This window comes from Wyeomyia smithii, chromosome 1 (assembly GCF_029784165.1).
Source record: "Wyeomyia smithii strain HCP4-BCI-WySm-NY-G18 chromosome 1, ASM2978416v1, whole genome shotgun sequence".
Taxonomy (NCBI): Eukaryota; Metazoa; Arthropoda; class Insecta; order Diptera; family Culicidae; genus Wyeomyia; species Wyeomyia smithii.
In genome coordinates, this window is record NC_073694.1 from 126,664,408 (window position 1) to 126,687,316 (window position 22,909).

Genomic DNA, 22,909 nt, shown 5'->3' on the forward strand with positions numbered 1-22,909 from the left:
CACTCGTGGCCAAAAACGGAAAACGTGATTGAAATGAGGTCGATATCTTGTACCGTTTTTGAATAATGGAGGAAAGCAACCCGCGTGAAAAAAAAACCGCGTAAAAAGCGACCTTACTGTATAGGGATACCATCTAGTCGGAGGTAGAAATCAGGACACCCTTTTTTCGGCACAAATTTGATCTAAGCTTAAGACCTCCTAGCCTAACAAGCCAGTGGTCATAGCTTTAAAACCCACCCTGGGAGAGATTGTTATAATAAAATCGGAGCGTTAGTCCCGCAATTGTTCTGTATACTAATAATTGGCCGCAAAGTCTGTGTCCAACAAACAGAAAGATCAAGTTTCGACAGCGTAATATTAGTACCTACGTTTCTTTGATTTAACTGTTATAGATGTGAAGAGGCAGATAAATGAGTAGAATGATTGTAGAATGATAGTCTAAAAATCACAGTGTCGCAGTGAAAAAATATGACATAGGTGGTTCAATTCTGTTGAAACCGCGGGGCATTTCAAAGGCGTGGGACACGTTTCGTTGGATGTATTTCTAGACGGGACATTTTGTTGAAACACAGGATGCTTAATGATTTCAACATTTCTCTCGTCACATCGCACAGTGTTTTATTTTGCCGTTTTCATGCGATTAATTGAATAGCAATATAAATGTTGATTATAGCCATAATGTATGTTCGGATAAGTTTCAATGTATTCAAAAATGCATATTTCGTTCTAGAAAGATGAGTGATCAATCCACCCAAAAGTGAGATAGAGAATTTACTTTTTCATCAGATTGAGATAGACGAGTGGTGTCTTCGGCAAACTTTTAGTTGATATCAAAACTAGATACTTTGCCGTTATAACTTTTTTCTTAGATTTCTCTTTTATTTTTTAAACCTTCTACAAAGTTTTAAGCCATCCAAAAATGCATGTCTATGCTAAGCATTGTTATTTTTAATCACCTAAAATAAAAAAATTATTTGACATATTTCGATATTTTTTGGTGATACCTTCACGTGAGCCCTCTCCAAATTACGCAATTTTACGCAAGTGGCAGTTCCATACGATGAAATAAATATCTTAAGACTTTCAATTAAAGGCACAAACTTTCGTATGTAAGAGTATGTAGGCAGCCTTTTAAAACTATTTGATGCCGATTTTTGTATACAAAAATATGAATATTAAAAAGGTTTGAGTTTTGAAGGTAGCACTAAACCATCTTGAGCTAAACATGCATTCATGCTTTCGTAAGGTTAGAAAAATTACTCTAGCTTGTACCTTATATACACTACCCGTCATAAGTTAGAATCGCTTTACTGCGTATTGCAACATCCAGTTTGAATATTGCAACACCCCGAAAAGTTTAGCATCACTTGATATGGGCAGATTAATGTAACGCTATCTCTTGATTCCGGAAACCCAGAGAGTTGTGGTCTTCAGCAAAGTTGCTCAGAAGGTCAGAGGCTTGTAATTGGCGGACAGTATAGTGCGAAATTTAGCTGCAACGCAGCGCTAGTGTGCATGTAGTTTTGAGCGTTTCGACCTTTTTTTCGTAGGATTTGAAACCACTGCGACCATTGTATTGATCTTTTGTGGTATGTTTCGAACTTAGTTTAGCTCAATAATCACATATATATACACACATATATATATATATATATATATATATATATATATATATATATATATATATATATATATATATATATATATATATATATATATATATATATATATATATATATGTATATATATATATATATACAAATCGGACTCGATTATATACAGACTCGATTATATATTGATTCGATTATATATGATTCGATTATATACAAAATTGTATATAATCGAATCATAAATTTTTTTTTTCAATTGTAAATATAACTTACCTAAAGCAGCAATGTCGTATAGGGATCGTCCAAAAATACGTAACGCTTGGGGGAGGTAGAGATCTGACGAAACGCCGCAATCAATACTAAAAATTTTTAAGATCTATACAAAGAGCGTTACCTGAGGAAAGAGGGGGTCGAAAATAGTTTTTATTTACGGTACGTAATTAATGGACGTTCCCTTCAGTCCAATATGACGTAACGCAACATTTTTTGACCCAAAACGTTTGTTTTTGAGCCATAATGTTTCAAGTAAAGTAAAGCTGATCTAAAACAGAAATATCGCGAGGGAACGTTTACAAATTATGTAACGCTCAGGAAACGGGAAAGAGTGTTGCAACCCATACGGAAAATTTAAACAAAAAGCACGGCAAAGGAGGAAAGGAGATCAACAATAATTATTCTTGCGTTACGTTATAAATAAGCGCTTCCTTATTGATTCATAAAAGTCCGTTCAAATGTTACATAACGCAAGCAGGGCTGAGGAATTTTTTTATGCCTGGTGTGCTGAGTATTGGAAACATGCTAGACAAAGTGGTGAGGGTTTTCCGGAAGTCCAATATTTATGTCACGTTAAATTTGAATGGACCCTAATATTATTATTTCAATGTTAAGGTTGAGGTGATAGAGATTGACTCTTTTCAAATACTTATTTTTATGAAGTTGAAATCAATACTGGTGAGCAAAAATTTAAATAAATTAAAGGCAATGTTTTTTTAGCTAATCTACTTCTGAATTGCTTGATAACGCAGCACAACAATATCAAAGCTAAAAGAGTAAACAAACACAATACACACTGATCAAAATTTTTCTTAAGGTTTGACTGCAATCAGCCATGTTTAAAACACGCACTGCTACGGAGAAAATATTTAAAACACTACACGGCGTGAATTGCAACTTGCACTGCGTGATGTGTAAGAACGACCGTACACGCCGTGTAGTGTTTCTATGCAAAAGTGGCACCCGTGCAGCACGGTGTAGTGTTCTTGCCATGGCTGACTGCAATAACATAAAGAGTAACTACGAAATCTATACATAAATCAATTTTTGTGAGAAAGGTTTTTTGCGACTTCAAGGGGGTTAGTCGAAAAATTCTACTTATTTATTTAAAAACAACAAAAGATGTATGCAATATAAACAAAAAAAAATTTTCTGATTCGATTATATATACATATATTTTTGTAAGAAAGGTTTTTTGCGACTTTAAGGGGGTTAGTCAAAAAAATTCTACTTATTTATTTAAAAACAACAAAAGATGTATGCAAAATAAACAAACAAAAAAATTCTGATTCGAATATATATACATATATTTTTGTAAGAAAGGTTTTTTGCGACTTTAAGGGGTTTAGTCACAAAAATCCTACTTATTTATTCAAAAACAACAAAATATTTAAGCAAAATAAACAAAAAAAATTTTTTTTTCTGATTCGATTATATACAGGATTCGATTATATACAGTGAAAATTTTTCGGAGACTTTATATAATCGAGTCCGACCTGTATATATATATATATATATATATATATATATATATATATATATATATATATATATATATATATATATATATATATAAATATATATATATATATATATATATATATATATATATATATATATATATATTTTTTTTTTTTTTTTTTTTTGTTCTGTTTCAGGTGGAGGGGAAATTTGCATCCAAACCCCTGAGGTGACCAACCTCAGGGAGTGTGGGGTTGGTTTGAATCAGTGACCGGACCCACTAAAACCCCTCCAGTCTCCAGCCCATAATACTCCCCGGGACCACCGCTAGGTATTGCTTTGGGGAGCGGCTTTTGTGCTCTGTGCACCCTCTTGGTTCTATAGATCTCTTTGCTAACTTAGCTAACTAACCTGGAGACTGGCCGTTAGCTAACACTGGCGTGTCGGTGGTCAACCTGTCGCCTGTTTTGCAATTCTAAAACTATTTGAGAGGCGGCTGTACAAACCGCCCTCCAAATGTTTGGGTCTTTACACATCCTCCGAACTAGGTTGTCCGGAGTGGTGTCTGGCCCGCTCACTACCATCATGTCGCTCCGCGCATGCACAAAACGAGGGCACACGAAGAAGACATGCTCAGCAGTTTCTTCCGCATCCGCGCACTCGGGACACATGGGGGACCCCGCATGCCCGAATCTGTGTAGATACTGCCTGAAGCAACCATGACCTGACAGAATCTGTGTCAAGTGGAAGTTAACTTCTCCATGGCGCCTCCCGACCCATCCGGATACGTCCGGAATAAGTCGATGCGTCCATCTACCGTTTGCGGAATTGGACCATTCCTGCTGCCATCTGATTATCGAGAATGACCTTCTGGTGCCTCGTATACCCCTTGTGTCACGTTGATCGAAGCATTCTACGTCCTCCTTAATGGCTATGCTGATAGGCATCATGCCGGACAGGACGCAGATTGCGTCGTATGACACTGTACGGTACGCGCTCACAACCCTCAGGCACATGAGCCTGTAGGTACTTTCCAGTTTTCGACGATGACTCTTGGTACCTAACGCTTTGGACCACGCTGGCCCACCATACCTAAGTATGGACGAAACCACGCTGGCAAGAAGTTTACGCTTGCTGCCATATACCGCTGAGCTATTGGACATCATTCGAGATAGTCCTGCAGCGGCCGTTGAAGCCCTCTTACAGGCATAGTCGACGTGACTCTTAAATGTGAGCTTATCGTCAACCATAACCCCCAAGAGCTTCAAGGAACGCCTTGAGGTAATGGTGCAGTCACCGACTCTGACCACCGCCTGTTGCTCTAATTTGCGGTTGTTCACAACCGTAACCTCCGTTTTATGGTGCGCTAACTCCAGTTTCCTAGAGTGCATCCATTCTTCGACCTTGCGTATGCAGTGCGCGGCCGTCAACTCGACCTCTTCGATCGACTCGCCGTAGACCTCTAGCGTGATGTCGTCTGCGAAACCGACGATCACAACCCCTACAGGGAACTTTAGTTTCAACACCCCGTCATACATGACATTCCACAACACCGGGCCCAGGATGGAACCTTGCGGTACCCCTGCGGTGATTGGGACGCACTTCTGACCCTCCTCCGTGTTGTAAACTAGTACCCGATTCTGGAAATAATTTTCCAAAATCTTGTACAACGACACCGGTACGTGGATGCTCCTAAGCGCGAGCGCTATAGAGTCCCAACTGGCGCTATTGAATGCATTCTTCACGTCAAGCGTGACGATTGCGCAATAGCGAATGCCCCAACTCTTACGCTGGAGTGCTACCTCTGCCGTCATATATATGTATATATGTATATATATATATATATATATATATATATATATATATATATATATATATATATATATATATATATATATATATATATATATATATATATATATATATATATATATATATATATATAAATATATATATATATATATATATATATATATATATATATTCTTCTGCGAAGTTACATAAAATTTTCTGATCTAAAACTGTCGAAAACTGAAAAGCTCTAGCGTGTGTTCTTATTACACTGAGAAACTTTGCTGAAGACTGCAAATACGTTGGATAGAGTTTCAGAATACTGGTCCGTGTATTCCATGTAATAAGTACATAGCAATTGTATTTTTACATGAAACCTATGAATATATTCAAACTGAAGTATCACAAAAACACAAAAAAAAAACACATTTATCAAAATTTGAAAAAATAAAGATTTTTTGATGGACAATTTTTAAAAAAAAATCAAGGTTTGCTAATACCTGCTAACCTATGAGATATCTAATCCACAAAATTATGTACTTTTTTCAAATTTTGTGTAATATTTTCACTTAAGTGCTTCAAAAACTTTTGTACTCGGAAGAAAACGACGTAATAATTCAATTTCTATCGAGAAAAAATTTGTAAGAAATTATTTCGCGTGAACTCATAAAATTATCACAATAAAAAGTGAAATTCAGACAAATTTTATAAAAACTCGTAGATCATTGAAACTTGAAGAGTTAGAAATTTTGTATATTCTGTAAATTGCATAGAATTTAGAGATCTACAACTTTTGGTCGTAGCCGACGTCTTCATTGGCCAGAGCAGTGGTATTTACGGAATCGTAATGATGAACTGAAGCCAAAAATCGACCTCAGACATTTTGAATTCTAAGATGGAGACTTCCGGTGTCTGGAAAACAGCGGAAAATGACCTAATACCACCCAATATGGGTATTTTCGGAATCGTGATGATGCACTGAAGCCACAAATCGACCTCAGACATTTTAAATTCTAAGATGGCGACTTCCGGTGTCTGGAAAACAGCGGAAAATGACCTAATACCACCCAATATGGGTATTTTCGGAATCGTGATGATGCACTGAAGCCACAAATCGATCTCAGACACAGTTTGAATTGTAAGATGGCAACTTCCGGTTTCTGGAAAACAGCCAAAAATGGTCGATTTCCATCCAATATGAGTATCTCCGGAACCAGAATGATGCAGGGAGCTAAAAATTGACCTCAGACACCATTTAGAATTGTAAGATGGCAACTACTGGGAAACTGCCAAAAATGAACGAACACTTCTCAATATGGATATTTACGTAATTGAGATGATGCATAGAAGCCAAGCATTGACCCTGAACACCATTTTGAATTCGAAGATGACCACTCGCAGTTTCTGGAAAACAACGAAAATAACTGAATACCACGCAATATGGGTATTTCCGGAATCAGGTTGATGCAAGAACAGATAAAAATTACCGATGACCAAAAAAAAAGAAAATGACCAATATGGATATAGGGTAGGGAACATATTTTAAGCAGCTTTAGGAACCGCCTGTGTATTCAGACGAAATACTCGAAATGTGTTGGGTGAAAATCAAACAATAGTATATCAATCTGTTCGCTATCGTTTTCTCTATCAGAACTTGTTTTCAGATTGTAAAACTAAGTTAGCAAACTTTGACAATCGTGAATCAAAGTTACGAATCGAGGGTCACTATTCCAATCACCCCGAACCTATTTTAAGCAGTTTCCATCTGTTTTGCAGGTGTTTTTTTTTCAGCACCTGAAGTGGCTCCTGAATGGCTGCAATATAGGTTGATTTGTTTCAATTGCAATTGCTCACAGATTTCTTTGTGATTAAGGGTATTACTTATATTCGTAAGGCAGCTAGACAATCAAAGTTTTCGTTTCCATCATTGAAATTGTCGATATTGATCAAAATGCAGGAGTTTGAGGCCAGTTTTCTTCGACTGATTAAAATAGGCGCTACTGCTTAAGCCGTTCCTTACCCTAATCAAAATAAAGGTGATGTACAAAAGCCAAAAGTCTAGGACGTTGTCATTCCGATGAAACCAACCAATTCAAACGATTTGTCGTTCGACTTTGATCATATCCTATGGCTGATTCGTCGTGCATCTGCAGACTATTATTATTTCCTGTATGGACTTCCTCACTGCGACCAGAATCGTAGATCTATTGTGAGAGGACTATAGGGGCCGTTCAATAATTACGTAAGCATATTTTTTCACTTTCTCAACCCCCCTCCCTCCCTCGTAAGACATTGTAAGATTTTTTTGATACCCCCCTCCCCCCTAGTAAGATATTACTGCCAGCAGATTTAGATTTTAACTTTAGTTTTATCATCCTGAAGCAAGTACAATACTTCGTTTCCCCTTCGGTCCTTATTCGAGTTAATAGTCCTTTTTAGGAATTTTACTGTCCACACCTTCATGAACATGGTTATTTAAACAGCAGCATTAACAATATTTTTTTTACGTAAGATAATCAATTTACCCCCCTCCCTCCCTTGTAAGATAACGTAAGAAAATTGCACACACCCCCTCCCCTCCTATTTGCGGCCCCATAAACAAATCGCAAGGAATTAATGGCTTTGAAATGTTTAGAATTATTGGTGCTATGACACTCATAATAACCCGGATTCCGCGGCAGATGTCACTTTGCGACGTTTTTCTCACTTACGTGAGTCCCGTAATAGGATTTTGTTCACTTCACTCTGGTTTCACCGTGAAGTGACTCCCGTAATAAGCAACATTAAATTGAACACAAAAAAGGGCGAGACGAAGTTTGCCGGGTCAGCTAGTAGTATATATTTAAAACAATTACTGTTATGTGCTCCCGAAATCCTCTATGGCTATTGGTGAAATTTCCATCGTCTACTTCATGAAATAAATTCGAGAATTCTATGAGGTACTATGAGATAAATCGGGGTGAAATTGATCACCCTCAAAATCCATACATTCTATTGGAAATGTGCTCTTTTTCTATATGTTCATGATATATGATGATTGCTGAACTGGAAAATATCAACCACAGTTAGTTTGGAAACAAAAATAACGATATTTCAGGTTAAAAATTATTCATTGTGGTTCCTAAGCTGCAGTTTGCTAAACTTGCGCTCATTTGATCACCGTTAGATCGATTTCAATTTGGTTTGTTGCAAAAGTTCAAAAACTAGCTCTGAAATGAAAATCTTTATAATTTTCTGCGAATTCATCCATATTACCACAGATAACAGATATCCAAGCTAACTTTGCTTCATGTGTAAAAAGACGCAACGGTTTTTTAGCATGTCGCAATACGCAGTATGATGGCGCTAAGAACACTTAGTGGTCAATGATTCGATAAAATCGATAGTTTTCCAGCTTTTATCGATATTATCGCAATGAGAATGGTTGCCGTTTTTAAATGTAGAAATTTTGAGCAGTCGTAATGTGTACATTATCGACTTATTTATTCAATCCCTCTGTATATTTGCGATAAATTTTTTTGTTTTAGTGTTGGTTTGAAAAAATAAATACATAAACCTCACAAAATCTATGTTATATCGTTGCATAAACAGCGACTGTATAATCTGTAAGAATTTTCATGCGTCTGGCAGCTTCGACCGTAAACCAGCGCTGCCATCACTAAAGTGGTTAAAGTCGCAAGTTGCAGGAAGATGTCGTTAGCATTCCAAACGAGTAAGAATTTGAAATCTTACACACGATTTCTGGAGTTTTTTGTTCTAGCTTGGATGTCTGTTATCTGTGATATTACTTTGATGGTATGAAATAATCATTGTTGAAAAATATATTTTGAACTTTTATCAAACTTTACTCACTTCTCTCTTTAACGTAATTAACCCTTAATTTAGATTACTTTAAGTAAATTCAATACTATTTTTGATATTTGGAAACTTGTTTGATTAAATTTGATTGAGTTTTGACTGAGTTAGAAGAATTTTTCGAAAATTTGTGAAACTGCACTGGGCATGCAAGAGTTAACTTTGACAGGTATGTGGATTTTTCAAAAGTTACATTTTATGACACGTAAACATTGCCTAGTGTTGTAAGATTAGTATCGTGTGATTAGAATTTTTATTCCGAATTTTCAGGTGATCAATTTCACCCCACTGATCAATTTCATCCCACTGATCAAATTCACCCCATTCCACGGTACTTATGATAAAGCGCTTATTGAAGAATGATCAGAAATAAGAGTGAATTTTCGATAAAATAAGTAGGGTATCGGCTCTATTGTCGTCAGGTTTGTCCAATTATCGTCCGGGGGGTTAATGAAGTCATAGAGAACTTACCTTTTGCAGAAAGACGTTCTGCATTTTGATGAGCCATCATGCAAGAAACTGACGCTCTAGGACATCATTTACCCCCCCCCCCCCCCCCCTGACGCTAATAGATAAAACCTGTCGATAATAGAACGGATATCCTATCTAGCTTTTTTATCTTTATGGTTAGTAGAAAAAGTTGTTCTACGATTTTATAGCTGCTTTAATTATTAACAACTTAAAAGAAAGGGTTTCTCTATCTTTGAAAATAACTGATATAAATTCAAAAAACTAATTTTTCGCTCTTACTGCTTTTATTTAAATTGTTACATTAAAACTATCTTTGAACGACTTTTTGAGAGAAACAATTTGCAATGCTGACATCGTGAATATTTAATTAAACCTAATAATAGGGTGCCCAATAAAAACGGCTTTATTCGCAGTGTTTTATTTTCAAACATCCATAATTTTTTAACCAATTAATGGCGTCGGGTCCACCTGTGCACTGCGCAGGTACACTATTCTCTAATATCCGAGCATATGCAATTATCGAAATATAATAACCTATAAAAACAAGTAAGCATACTAGCGACACCCTTTAATTCAAAGCATCAATCACTTAGGTTTGATTTGCTTCTTTCATTTAAGGAAAAAGAACTTAAATAAATGTTCGGTGCACATGTGACGAAATCAACCACGCGACGCCTCTGGAACCAGTTGATTGATTTTTTATCTTTTTAGATCTAAATAGGCTTTTTTTCTAGTTTTTCGATCACAAATATGAATACTTTCGTTAAACTTGTTGTTAAAAAAAAAATTATTGCTGGGAAAAAACTCGAACTTGCGATTGCGTTGTAATGTCAATCATCTTTATTAAATAATTTACGCTCCCGGGAGATAAACCAAAGTGCTTCACGTCAGAACCATAACTAGGTATATATAACAATCGATTATGAAAATAATTAAAATTAATTCATTATTATTATTGATAAAATTAAATTAAATTATACGGCATTTGTATTTTGATCAACACTAAACGGAACCAGCTCTCTGAATTGTAGCACGCGGTTTTGTGAAGCATCCGAGGGAATTGGTTCCTTTGTTGTATTCTTAGTCTCCTACGAAAACAAGAACATGAAACAGTTATGCTAATAATGTAATAAACAAAAAAAACCTTAATTTAAAACCGTTAAAAACAGCTTACCCAGCAAAGTTATCTCTCATAGCAAGTATAAATATTTGTCGGAAGGAGAATCGTGATTCGATTTGACTTTAAGTAATTTCCAGTAGCTCCTGATCGATTATTCCTGCATATCAATAAAATTAAACATTATTAGTTTCCAACACTTTTAATCGAACTAATTACCTAGTATACACATCGGCATCTATATCACTTAAGTAATGTTAAATTGATTATCCTATATCCTGTTACCCAGTCAACTATCTGCGCCAATCAGAATCTACTTGGTGGTTGACTTTTTGCTGTTCCCGACGATCCAAATTTTCGGCAGATTATTGATAATTAGTACATTTATGGTAACGACTTATAAATTTTTTATCGCCATTCTCCCAGAACTAACGGCAAACCTCAATCAATTTCTATCGGCTGTGCTCAATTTCCAACATTTTTTAAATTAATTACCGCATGGTTTCTCAGCACTGAACATTTCACTAGAACAATAATGTCCAACTTATTCGATTTTTTCACACAAAACAACCAAAGCATCCCGCGGCGACAGCGATTTGTACAAACATTTGCAACTTGCAAAAAACGAGAAAAAAGTACCGGCGCCGTCGATTTGTAGAGAGATACGTATAGCGATTCATTTAGATTTTAAAAAATCCATTGTCACAAATGTTTTTCTTGAAAATGTTACACAAACTTCGCTAAACTAGAAATTTTCTTCGGCCATTTTTCAAAAAAAAAAACCTTACACAAAACAGCAGGAAAACGAGAAACAAACCCGCGACGACGGCGATTCGTACATTCGTTGTACGAAACGGTGTTCCGTTTCTAAAACTGAAGATTTTAAAAATCGATTGTCACAAATCCTGGATGTTTTACTGGATGTTGCACACACTTCACGAAACAACAAATTTTCTTCAACTTATTCAATTTTTTTCAAAGAACCAACACCAAGCAGCGAAACAACGAGAAAAAACTACCGGCGCTGGCGATTCGCAACTTTCGACTGACTTTGATGTTCCGTTCCGTTACCAAAATGAATTTTAGAAAATCGATAACGTTTATTTATTAAACAATCCACTAAATAAATTTTCTTCGGCTCATTCGATTTTTCCAGTTAACTAACACAAAACAGCAAAAAAAAAAGAGAAAAACCTACCGGCGCCGGCGATTTGTAAAAAGATTCGTATAGCGATCCACAATTTTTGACTAACGTTGCTGCTCCGTTTGCAAAACTGGAAACTTTTTTAAAAATTTATGTCACAAATGTTTTTCTTGAAAATGTTGCACACATTTCGCATAGCTAGAAATTTTCTTCAGCCAAATGATTTTTCAAAAACACAAAACGAGAAAAACCCGTGGCGACGGCGATTCGTACAGCCATCCGCAACTTTCGACTGGCAGGGTACTTTTCTTCCGGCCCAGAAACAAACCCCTAAAGGTCGTTCAGATTTGTAAACTTCTGCGAAAAAGATATACCAGCTTGGTAGAGGTTTGTAAAGTTAAAGCCGATAAACTGAAGGCCACATTTTCTGATCTTCAACATGCAAATGCAGTTGTTGAAGATCAAAACTTTACGATCGAGTACCGGGTGTATATTCCGGCTCGAACAACTGAGATCGAGGGCGTCATAACGGAACCCGATCTCACAGAGAAAGAAGTTATGGAAGGAGCGGGTCGTTTCAAAAACCCAAACCTCCCAGAAATTAAAGTCTTAGAGTGCCGGAGAATGTACTCTAAGGACAACATGGGCAGCTACTCTCCGAACGATTCGTTTCGAGTCACCTTCGAAGGGAAAGTGCTCCCAGATTTCTTCGAGCTGTACAAGCTCAGACTACCGGTACGACTTTTTATCCCAAAAGTCATGTCGTGTACAAATTGTCTGCAGCTAGGGCACACGAAAACCTACTGCAGCAATAAAACCAAATGCTGCAAGTGTGGGGAAATCATGGAGAGTAACCATGCTTGTAGTGAACAGGAAGCAAAATGCTCCCTATTTGGTGGTAGCCCACACAAAGTCGAGACGTGCGAAAAATATAAGCTACGGTTTGACGCACTGAAAAAATCGACAAAACAACGTAGTAAGCAGTCTTTCGCACAGATGCTAAAGACTGCCCTACAGCAGGATGAAAATCGTTACTCCAGTTTGGAGAACGATGATTCGAATGATGACGAGGAGGATTATCAACCACTCCCGTCAACCGGAGCTGTGCGAAAACGGCCAAGTGCATCTTCTCCTAAACTCCCCAGAAAGGAGCTGAAGAAGACGCTAACTGATACTCCACAAGGTTCCGCTCCAAAGCAAAATGCTAAAGCGACTCCTCCTGGTTTCAGAGTTAACTACGATCAGGAGTTTCCTAAACTTCCAGGGAAACAATCTGCTACCACCCCTAAACTGTCAACGGAGTCTGAAATACCGTCTACTGATGGGCGTATTTCATTCAAAATGATCGTTGAATGGATATTCACCACTTTTGGTTTATCCGATGCTCTTAAAAATATGATTTCGGCTTGGCTTCCAACAATTTGCATGTTGGGTAAGCAACTAAGCACCAAATGGCCCCTCCTCGCGTTCGTATCCTTCGATGTCTAAATCAGACAGCCGAAGTGACGAATCGACAACAAGGATCATACAATGGAACTGTAGAAGCTTGATCCCCAAATTAGATAAATTTAAACTCCTGCTCCACGATAGCAAATGCGATATTTTCGCGCTATCTGAAACATGGTTATCAACTGATACGACACTAGCCGTTCAAGACTTCAATATCATCCGTTTAGACCGAGGAAACCCTTATGGCGGAGTGCTCCTTGGTATAAAAAAATGCTACCCATTCTTCCGAATTCCTCTCCCAGCAATTGAAGGCATAGAAATTGTTGCTTGCCATATAACAGTTGCAGGTGAGAGCCTTACGGTCGCATCAGTCTACATTCCACCTAGAGCTATTATAAACCGGTTGCAGCTAACACAAATAACGGAACTGCTGCCGACTCCACGTCTTATCCTGGGAGATTTCAATTCTCACGGTATGGCGTGGGGAGCACCTGGTGATGATAACCGGGCTATTCTTATTGAAAGCTTACTAGACGAGTTCGATATGACCCTATTGAACATACCTGGGTTAGCTACAAGAATAGCAAGGCCTCCAGTACGAGAGAGCACTATAGATTTATCTATGTGTTCCTCCTCAATAGCTTTGGATTGTAAATGGGAGATTATTCAAGATCCCCATGGTAGTGATCATTTGCCAATAAGTATTTCGATTATGAGCAGGCTCCAGTCTGTTACCACAGTCGAAGTAGAGTATGATCTCACCCGGAATATTGATTGGGAAAAATTCTCGAACATGATATCCCAGGAGCTCGAAACAACCGACGAGCTTTCTCCATCAGACGAATACAACTTCCTTGCGACATTAGTTTTAGATAGCGCGTTGCAATCTCAGACGAGGCCCGCCCCTGAGAACAAGTTGAAAATTCGCCCTAACAAACAATGGTGGGACAAAGAATGCACCGAGATGAAAAAAACTCTGAAAAGAGCATACCTAGCATTCAGGAAAGATCATTCCATTCAACTTTTTGATCAGTTTAGAGAGCTGGAACTGGAACAGGCTAAACTGCACAAACTGAAAAAAAGATCATACTGGCAAAATTTCATAAGCACGTTACCCAGAGATGCTTCTATGAGCTATCTCTGGAATACGGCTCGAAAAATGCGCAATAGGTCCGACAGTAATGAGGCTAATGAATACTCTGAACGTTGGATCTATGATTTCGCGAAAAAGGTATGCCCAGACGCTGTCCCATCACAGCAAAAATTCAGCGATACAACGGCTATTGAAGAACCAGAATTTACCATGTTGGAGTTTTCAATTGCCCTCGCGTCTTGCAAGAATAAGGCTCCAGGACCGGACAGGATCAAATTTAATTTGATGAAAAACCTGCCGGACTCGGCCAAGCTACGATTTCTTAAACTGTTTAATAAGCTAATCAGGAACAATATGATTCCGGAAGCTTGGAGACAGGTTAAGATTATCGCAATCAAAAAACCAGACAAACCTGCCGCAGATCACCGCTCGTACAGGCCGATTGCGATGCTCTCATGCATACGCAAATTGCTTGAAAAAATGATCCTGCGTAGACTTGACAACTGGGCAGAAACAACTAACCAACTATCAGAGACCCAGTTCGGCTTTCGTAGGGGCAAGGGCCCTAACGATTGCCTGGCATTGCTAGCCACAGAAGCGGAAATGGCTCTTGGTAGCAAACAACAAATGACCTCGGTTTTCCTGGATATCACAGGCGCATTTGACTCAGTTTCAATCGAAATTCTTTCCGAGAAACTGCATCAGAGAGGATTCTCCCCTATATTAACAAACTTTTTGATCAACCTGCTGTCTGAAAAGCATTTACTTTTCAACCACGGTTCTTCAACAATAACACGAACAAGCTACATGGGTCTCCCCCAAGGCTCTTGTCTGAGTCCGCTGTTGTACAACTTTTACATCAGTGACATCGACACATGCCTGACGGACGGCTGTACAATGCGCCAGTTAGCTGACGACTGCGTTGTATCAGTCACGGCGACTCTAGCTGTAGACATGAAAAACAGCCTGCAAAATACGCTAGATAATCTGACCGGTTGGGCCAGTTGTCTTGGAATCGAATTCTCGCTTGAAAAAACGGAGATGGTAGTCTTTTCAAAGAAGCGACCACCACCTCGTTTCGAGCTACTTTTGTCCGGAATACCCATCACTCAGTCACCTAGCTTCAAGTATCTAGGAGTATGGTATGACTCTAAGTGCACATGGGAAAAACATATCAATTACCTGAAGCAAAGATGCCAACCGAGAATTAATTTTCTTCGGATGGTAACAGGAACATCATGGGGAGCGCATCCAGAGGATTTAATACGACTCTACCAAACCACTATTCTGCCCGCAATAGAATACGGCAGCATATGCTTCAGAGGAGTCGCAGCCTCACACATGCTGAAGCTAGAGAGGATACAATACCGTTGTTTGCGTATCGCTCTAGGCTGCATGCAATCGACACATACCATGTCTCTAGAGGTCATTGCGGGAGTACTACCACTCAAAGAGAAGCTATTCGAGTTGGCTCTTCGTTTCCTCATCAGATCGGAGATAGCAAACCCAATGATAATCGAGAACTATGAGAGGTGTTTGGAAGTTGTTCAGAAACCCTGTATGTCAGTATACCAGCGGTTCATGACCATGGAGATAAACCCTTCGGTTGTTGCTCCATCCCGTGAGATTTCAACATCGCTCAACAATTCTTCTGTTGTATTTGATTTGACGATGAAACTAGAAATCCATGGAATTCCCGAACACCTTAAACCAACAGTTGTGCCATTAATATTTTCGGCAAAATTCGGCCACCTCCCAGAACAGAACTCCTTTTTCACGGACGGATCTGTGATGGATGGACAATCCGGATATGGCGTTTTTAACACAGATCATCACATATCCCGCAAACTGGCACAGCCTTGCTCCATATATGTAGCTGAATTAGCTGCCATACACAATTCGCTGCGAATTATCGAGCTCAAGACACCAGGCAATTATTTCATCTTCTCGGACAGCCTCAGTTCTATCGAAGCTCTCCGATCGATTAAACCGGTCAAGCACCCGTCCTATTTCCTTCCGGAAATTAGACGGATATTAGAAGTGCTGGTTGATCGGTCTTTCATTATCCGCTTTGTGTGGGTCCCCTCTCATTGCTCAATCCCAGGCAATGAAGAAGCTGATTTATTAGCGAAAAGGGGTGCCATAGAAGGAGATATATTTGATAGACCGATCATCTATACCGAGTATTTTCACTTGCCTCGACAACTGGCCCTGGCAAACTGGCAGGAAAAATGGGATAAAGACGATCTTGGGCGATGGATGCACTCGATTTCGCCCAAAGTGTCTACAAAAGCTTGGTTCAAAGGGTTAGATTTAACTCGAGATTTCATTCGAGTTATTTCGCGCCTAATGTCCAATCACTATGTTGCAAACGCACACCTGTATCGAATAAACTTAGTCGATAGTAATATGTGCGAATGTGGAGGGTACGAAGATATAGATCATATAGTCTTCGTATGCCCTAAGTACCACAGAGCAAGGACCAAGCTTATTGATTCTCTCCGAAAACAGAAAGTGACATTTACAATGCAAGTACGGGATGCACTTGCTAGCCGCAACCCAGCGCTTGTAATACCTATTTATGACTTTTTAAGAGATATCAAGTATCGAATTTGATTATCTCCTTGCTTCTTCTTCTTATTTTTCCAACACAACCTCCATAAAAAAGTTTCACACTAATTCTGTTCCTTTTTTTTCTTTTATTGATCTTTTTAGAGACACATGAATCATCGCTTCTTTCTGAGAGACATGATCCACCAAACATAGATATAAGTTTTGATTTCTAAAGATATAAGGAACCATCACACCTTAACGAATAGTATTAAGAATTGATATTTACTCATACAGAGAAGAACTTCATTTATTATTGTTATTGTTAGCCGTAGGTTTAAATGATATGTATTTTTAAATTGTATTTATAAAAAAGAAAAGATGAGAGGGTTTTTATGCCTGTTTGAGGAGGAGCAGTCGGGATACAGGCTCTACTCAAGCTGGCTTTTCCCTACTCCAAAAGATATTCGGCCCCGTTATGCTTTGCGGTTGGGCCTAAATAAATATTAGTTTTTTGAAAAAAAAAAAAACTTTCGACTGGCGGTATTCTGTTCCCAAAACTGGAAAATTTTTAGAAATCGATTACCGCAAATGTTGCACACACTTCACAAAACAAATTTTCTTCGGCTTATTCGATTTTTCAAAAAATAAAACTTGCACAAAACAGCAGAAAAACGAGAAAAAACTACCGGCGCCGGCGATTCGTACAGCGATTCGCAACTTTTGACTGACGTTTGCACACGTACGTAAACAAGAATGGCACGTTCGTACGAAAGCAACGATGTTCGAAAGCTCGAATTGGTTAGAACGAATCGGATTCGTATGTGTTCGTATCGCATTCGTACGCCGCTGCTGCTTTCGTACGAAAGCGATACGGCCGTAAACAAGAATAAGGGTGATAAACTTTCAGCTTGTAATATCAAGCTATAAACTTTCAGCTTGCAAAAAACTTGTATGCAACTGAAAAAAGCTTCTTGTGCGCAGCTTACAAGCGCTTACGCAAGGATACAAGAGCTTTGCTGGTGAAACTTGCGCAATTGTGACTTGTGTGCGCACTAACACACAGTGGGCCAATTTTCTAAAAACGATGAAAAAAAAATTATTTTTAAATATATAAATAAATTAATTAAAACATAATTTAAATTTAAAATTGAATTTAAGAAATAAATTGGTCTCACAATAAAACGGAAATTATTAAAATCAATCTTAAATAAGGTTGATAAAATGTCGCTGGAAAAATCTCTCGGTAATCAAACCGAACGAGATATATTTTCCAAAAATGCAATCTGCTAAGTTCTTACAAGTGAATCTCCACCACGCTAAAGGCGCATCGGCAGTCCTTAGTAGGAGATTCAAAAAGGAGGAGCTAGACATGGTTCTTATCCAAGAACCATGGTGCAATAAAGGTAAAATATTAGGGATTCAAATGAACTCTGGCAAACTATATTACGACGATTCACAGAGTTCGCCAAGAGCTGCAGTTCTAGTGAACAAAGCAGTAAAATGCTATCCTGTGACAGAATTTGTAAAACGAGATATTGTAGCGGTCATGGTTCAGGTGCCAATCACCAGGGGGAATACTGAGGTAATTGTTGCTTCGGCTTATTTTCCAAGTGAAATAAATGAGGCGCCTCCTCCTGAGATTGCTTCGTTTGTCAAATTTTGCAGAGACAATAATAGGGCATTCATCATAGGCTGTGATGCCAACGCTCACCATACAGTTTGGGGGAGCAAGGGCGTTAATGGTCGTGGTGAGTGCCTATTGGAGTTTCTCTCGTCAAATAATATAGATATATGCAATAAAGGTAACAAACCAACATTTACAAACGCTATCAGAGGTGAAGTTTTGGATCTGACGCTATGCAGTCCAGCAATTTCTGAAAAAATTTCTAACTGGCATGTATCGGATGAAACCTCACTATCTGATCACAAGCACATTTTGTTTGAATGGATTGGTGGGAAACCATCATCTGTTACTTACAGAGATCTTTAAAAACAGACTGGGATCAATATGCACAATATTTGCGAAAAGATTCACCTTTAAATTGTAGCAGAATTGAAACAGTTTCAGAATTGGAATCTATGACAATTCAGCTAAATGAAATGGTGATAAATGCATACAATAAAAGTTGTCCCGCCAAACAATCGTCCTCAAGTAGGGACGTGCCATGGTGGAACAAGAAGCTTGAAAGTCTTAGTCGGAAACTTTTTAATAAAGCAAAACGTACTTCAGACTGGGCTCAATATAGAAGAGCCTTAACTGAATATAGCAATGAAATCCGGAAATCTAAAAGAAGGTCTTGGGTTCAAATGTGTGAATCTATTGAAAAAACTCCAGTTGTTTCTAGATTACAAAAGACTCTTGCCAAAGATCATACCGTTGAGCTTGGCAATCTAAAGCGTCACGACGGAATCTATACTAGTGGTCCTCGTGATACCTTAAATCTAATGATGGAAACGCATTTTCCCGGTTCTATTGAAAAGACGGATTCAGCCATCTCTGATTTAGTTGAAATTTGTTCTACGCAGACTAGCTCTTGGTCTGCTAGAACGGAAAATACTGTATCAGATGTGGCGGATGAAATTTTTACGAGAACCAGGGTGGAAAGTGCTATGAGATCCTTTGAGCCTTTTAAGTCTGCAAGTGTAGATGGAATATTTCCAGCATTGCTTCAAAAAGGTGAAGCAATCCTAATTCCTTCTCTCATTGAGATCTTCAAGGCCAGTTTAAGGTTGAATCATATTCCATCAAAATGGAGGGTAGTAAAAGTAATCTTTATACCTAAAACTGGGAAGCGTGATAAGACGCATCCTAAATCATTCAGACCCATTAGTCTTTCTGTTGGGGCAACTGACCACCCTATGGGGATTCACCACTTGGGCTCGCCGTTGACAGTGAGTCTGTTAAGCGGATGTACGCACTCGTGCCAACTGAGAGTGATAAGTTGTCATTCGGGTATCCGACGAGAGACTGAACACACATATTTTTATAATACGCTATTAAATTCGTTTGTACTGTTCTTATTGTTTAACTTTTATTTTATCACCTCGCCTTAACAGTACGACAGTGGCGACGAGTATTACGAGTTTTATTTTTTCGCGTTCGCAAGTGTTTCAGATTTATAATTCTCGTTGATTAGAAATTCGGAAAAATTTCTTTCTCACCGCCTCGCAAAAGGAAGCGAAGAATGGAGGATGACCGCAACTATGTGGATCAAAATCCGGGAATCAACCCACCCGGCCCGAATCATCCGTTTCCACCACATCCACATAACCTCCAACAGCAGCGTCATCATATTCCTGCACAACCCGGTCAACCGCAAGCGATGCCGATTGATCCTGTCCTCCTGCAGATTTTACAGCAGCTTCAGCAGCAACAGGCTGTTACTAATCAGTTGCTACAGCGCCAGCACGAATCAGCGCAACAGCAACAAGGTTTTCTCCAACAACAGGAGGCAATGTTTCTCAATGCAATGGGGTCCATTCAAGTGAGCGTCCCTCCAAATCCGGAGGCAATTCTGGACTCATTGGCAGGGAACATAAAAGAGTTCCAATACGATCCTGATACTCGCAGCACGTTTGCTGCCTGGTTCGCTAGGTATGAGGACCTATTCGCTAAAGATGCCGAACGTATCGATGATGGTGCAAAAGTGAGGTTACTTCTCCGGCGATTGGGAACAAATGAGCATTACCGATACGTGAGCTATATTCTGCCGAACACACCGAAAGATTTTTCATTCAGTGATACAGTGGGGAAGCTGAAATCTCTGTTTGGGACAAAAGAGTCGACCGTGAAAAAACGCTATTGTGCACTCACTTTAGCAAAAGTTCCAGCTGAAGATTTCGTGTCATATGCATGCCGAGTTAACAAGATGTGTGTTGAATTCGACCTTAAAAAGCTTTCAGAAGAACAATTCAAATGCCTAATATTTGTGTGTGGAATAAAGTCCGAGTGTGACGCCGAAGTGCGAACAAGACTGCTAACAAAAATTGAAGACTGTGCCGACGTCACACTTGGAGCTTTGATGGAAGAGTGTCAGCGTTTGATTAACTTAAAAAACGATACTGCAATGATAGAAGCCAGTGCTAGTGGACCAAAAGTGCAAGCAGTGAAAAGCAGTCTTAGTTATCGGAAGCAATTTAAAAAGCCGAATGAACAAAGGTGTCCCCAGCCGTCTCAAGGGAACCACAAGAACAGGCCAGCTACTCCATGCTGGAAGTGTGGTGCCATGCACTATTCGAAGTTCTGCGGATTTCGGAACCACAAATGTGCTGATTGTCATCAGGTGGGTCATAAGGAAGGGTATTGCTCAAGCGCCCGACGTTCCCTCAAATCGGTCAAACATCGGAATGGGAATTTGTCTATTCAAACCGTTACGCTAGCTGTTAGTAGTATACAGTGCAAGCGACGATATGTGTGGGTCAAAATAAATGGCGTGCCTGTTCGTCTGCAGCTAGACACAGCATCAGATATTACGATAATTTCTGAACAAGTGGGGATGCAGATTGGCCACCCGGCAGCAAATCCCACCACACAAACAGCCAAATCTGTATCTGGTGAGAAGCTAGACCTGTTATACGAATTTATTGGTAAAGTTTCATTAAATGGATGCACCCAAAATGGCCGTGTATTCGTGTCGGGAAATTCACTTAATCTTCTGGGTATCGATTTAATCGATAAATTCAATCTGTGGTCACTGCCTATGGACAAATTTTGTAATAAAATAGAAAATGCTGCTCAGGATATAAGTGCTTTGAAACGGGTGTACCCTGAGCTTTTCAGCAATAAGCTCGGGCTTTGCACAAAAACAAAAATTGTGCTGTCTTTGAAGGATGCAAGCAAACCTGTTTTCCGACCCAGGAGACCTGTAGCATACGCAATGCAAGCTATAGTTGACGAAGAGCTTGACCGTTTGGAACGATTGAATATTATTTCACCTGTGCAGTACTCAGAGTGGGCTGCACCGACAGTTGTTGTACGAAAGGCAAACGGCACTATCCGTATATGCGGTGATTACTCAACTGGGCTCAATGATCAGCTTCAGTCACATCAGTACCCGCTACCGTTGCCGCAGGACATTTTCTCAAAATTAGTAGGTTGTACTGTCTTCAGCCAAATTGATTTATCCGATGCATTCTTGCAGATGGAGGTAGATGAGGAATGTCGGAAGTTGTTAACCATCAACACGCACCGGGGACTGTATCAATACAATAGGCTCCCTCCTGGCGTGAAGGCGGCTCCAGGCGCGTTCCAGCAGATGATCGACACTATGCTGGCCGGTCTATCGAATACGTCGGGATATTTAGATGACGTGATTGTTGGTGGTAGAGATGAAAACGAACATTCACGTAACTTGCACGCAGTACTGCACCGAATTCAAGAGTACGGATTCACTATTCGCCTAGAAAAGTGTGCATTCGGACAGCATAAAATCCGATACCTAGGGCATATGCTAGATCGCCAAGGCCTTCGGCCAGATCCAGATAAGATCCAAGCTATTAAAGATATGCCTGCTCCCAAGGACCTCACAGGTGTTCGCTCTTTCCTTGGAGCATTGAACTATTACGGTAAGTTCGTGCCGAATATGAGAACACTGCGCTACCCTTTGAATGAACTTTTAAAATCCAGCACATCTACATTCAAGTGGACACCAGCATGCCAGAGTGCATTTGAAAAATTTAAAGCAATTTTGTCGTCAGAGCTCTTACTGACACACTACGATCCGATGCAGGAGATAGTTGTTTCGGCTGATGCTTCGTCGATCGGTGTTGGAGCAACAATTAGCCATAAGTTGCAGATGGCCAAATGAAGGTGGTTCAACACGCGTCCCGCGCCCCCACTGCAGCTGAGCAGCGATATTCACAGCCAGACAGAGAAGGACTGGCTATTGTCTTCGCTGTTACAAAATTTCACAAATATATATTTGGTAGAAGATTCCGATTGCAGACAGATCATGCACCGTTATTACGGATATTTGGCTCTAGAAAGGGCATACCGGTTTACACTGCAAACCGGCTCCAGCGGTGGGCTTTAACGTTGCTGTCATATGATTTTTCGATAGAATATATTTCAACTGATAAATTTGGGAACGCTG

General features: G+C 39.2%; 1 protein-coding gene and 1 long non-coding RNA gene across 2 annotated transcripts; one reads left to right on the forward strand and one right to left on the reverse strand.

The window, feature by feature from the left end:
• Nucleotides 1-9,723: 9,723 nt before the first annotated feature.
• On the reverse strand, nucleotides 9,724-12,027 carry LOC129718239 (uncharacterized). The gene is made up of 3 exons (XR_008726831.1): nucleotides 10,798-12,027; nucleotides 10,606-10,738; nucleotides 9,724-10,549 (listed from the first exon to the last, which is right to left on the reverse strand). It is a non-coding gene; the product is annotated as an uncharacterized LOC129718239 (long non-coding RNA).
• Nucleotides 12,028-12,161: 134 nt separating this feature from the next.
• LOC129717181 (uncharacterized protein K02A2.6-like) lies at nucleotides 12,162-22,624 on the forward strand. Its single transcript, XM_055667028.1, has 3 exons — nucleotides 12,162-12,201; nucleotides 12,373-12,457; nucleotides 21,565-22,624. The coding sequence occupies exons 1-3, from the start codon at nucleotides 12,162-12,164 to the stop codon at nucleotides 22,622-22,624; spliced, it is 1,185 nt and encodes a 394-aa protein (XP_055523003.1).
• The last annotated feature ends 285 nt before the right edge of the window (nucleotides 22,625-22,909 follow it).